General features: G+C 53.6%; 1 protein-coding gene across 1 annotated transcript in view; it reads left to right on the forward strand.

Moving 5' to 3' along the window:
- Nucleotides 1–887, forward strand: part of STARD7 (StAR related lipid transfer domain containing 7) — a gene marked incomplete at its 5' end in the record, with an annotated part of 3,189 nt that extends 2,302 nt beyond the window's left edge. The window contains 2 exons of the mRNA XM_057389270.1: nucleotides 44–93; nucleotides 666–887. Of these exons, the coding sequence (XP_057245253.1) occupies nucleotides 44–93; nucleotides 666–887 (272 nt within the window). The remainder of the gene's footprint in view (nucleotides 1–43; nucleotides 94–665) is intronic.
- Between the last annotated feature and the right edge of the window lie 278 nt (nucleotides 888–1,165).

Raw genomic sequence — 1,165 nt, forward strand, 5'->3', positions numbered from 1 at the left:
TCTATTTTGGGTTTTTGTTCATTTTGGGGTTTTCTCCCCGCAGTGTTTGGTTCCTACACAGATGTGACCCCGCGGCAATTCTTCAATGTGCAGGTGAGGGACCCGGACCCTGTGGGATTTGGATGGGATTTGGGATTCCGTGGCATTTGGGGTTGGATTTGGGGTGGGATTGGGGCAGGATTTTGGGATTCTGCGGGATTTGGGGCCACATTTGGGATTCCGTGAGATTGGGGCCGCATTTGGGATTCTTTGCCATTTGGGGTGGGATTTGGAGCCACATTTGGAATTAAGTGGGATTTGGGGTGGGATTTGGGATTCCTTGGCATTTGGGGTGGGATTTGGGGCAGGATTTGGGTGGGATCCTGCTCCAGGAGCCCCTTCCCAAAGCAAAGAATTCCTGATTCCTGCTGGATTTTGGGGTGAAAAGCAGCATTTTTGGGATTTCCCCGATCCCGAGCGTGGATTTGGGGTGAAAAGCTGTGTTTTTGAGATTTTCCTGATCCCAATCACGGTTTTGGGGTGGAACACGCTGCTGTTGGGGTTTTCCCCGATCCCGATCGCAGTTTTTGGGGTGAAACGCACTGTTTTGGGGTTTTCCCCGATCCCGAGTGTGGTTTTGGGGTGAAACACAGCGTTTTTGGGGTTTTTCCCCGCTGCCCCCCCAGCTGGACACCGAGTACCGCAAGCAGTGGGACTCACTGGTGATCAAACTGGACGTGATCGAGCGCGACCCGGCCACGGGGTCCGAGGTGATCCACTGGGTGACACAGTTCCCGGTGAGTGACCCTAAAATGGGATTTGGGATTGGGTTTGGGATCGGGATTGGGATCAGGATCCACTGGGTGACACAGTTCCCAGTGAGTGACCCTAAAACATTTGGGATCTGAGATTGGGGAATCCTGATGGGATTGGGATCAGGATTGGGATCCACTGGGTGACGCAGCTCCTGGTGAGTGACACCAAAAAAAATGGGATTGGGATTGGGGAATCCTGATGGGATTGGGGAATCCTGATGGGATTGGGGAATCCTGATGGGATTGGGACTGGGATCCACTGGGTGATGCAGCTCCTGGTGAGTGACCCCAAAAGGGATTTGGGATCCACTGGGTCACAGTTCCCCGTGAGTGAATTTGGGATCAGGGATTGGGATCCACTGGGTCACCCC

Source organism: Malurus melanocephalus, unplaced genomic scaffold, assembly GCF_030028575.1.
Source record: "Malurus melanocephalus ecotype Western Australia unplaced genomic scaffold, MMel_1.1 scaffold_4452, whole genome shotgun sequence".
NCBI lineage: Eukaryota > Metazoa > Chordata > Aves > Passeriformes > Maluridae > Malurus > Malurus melanocephalus.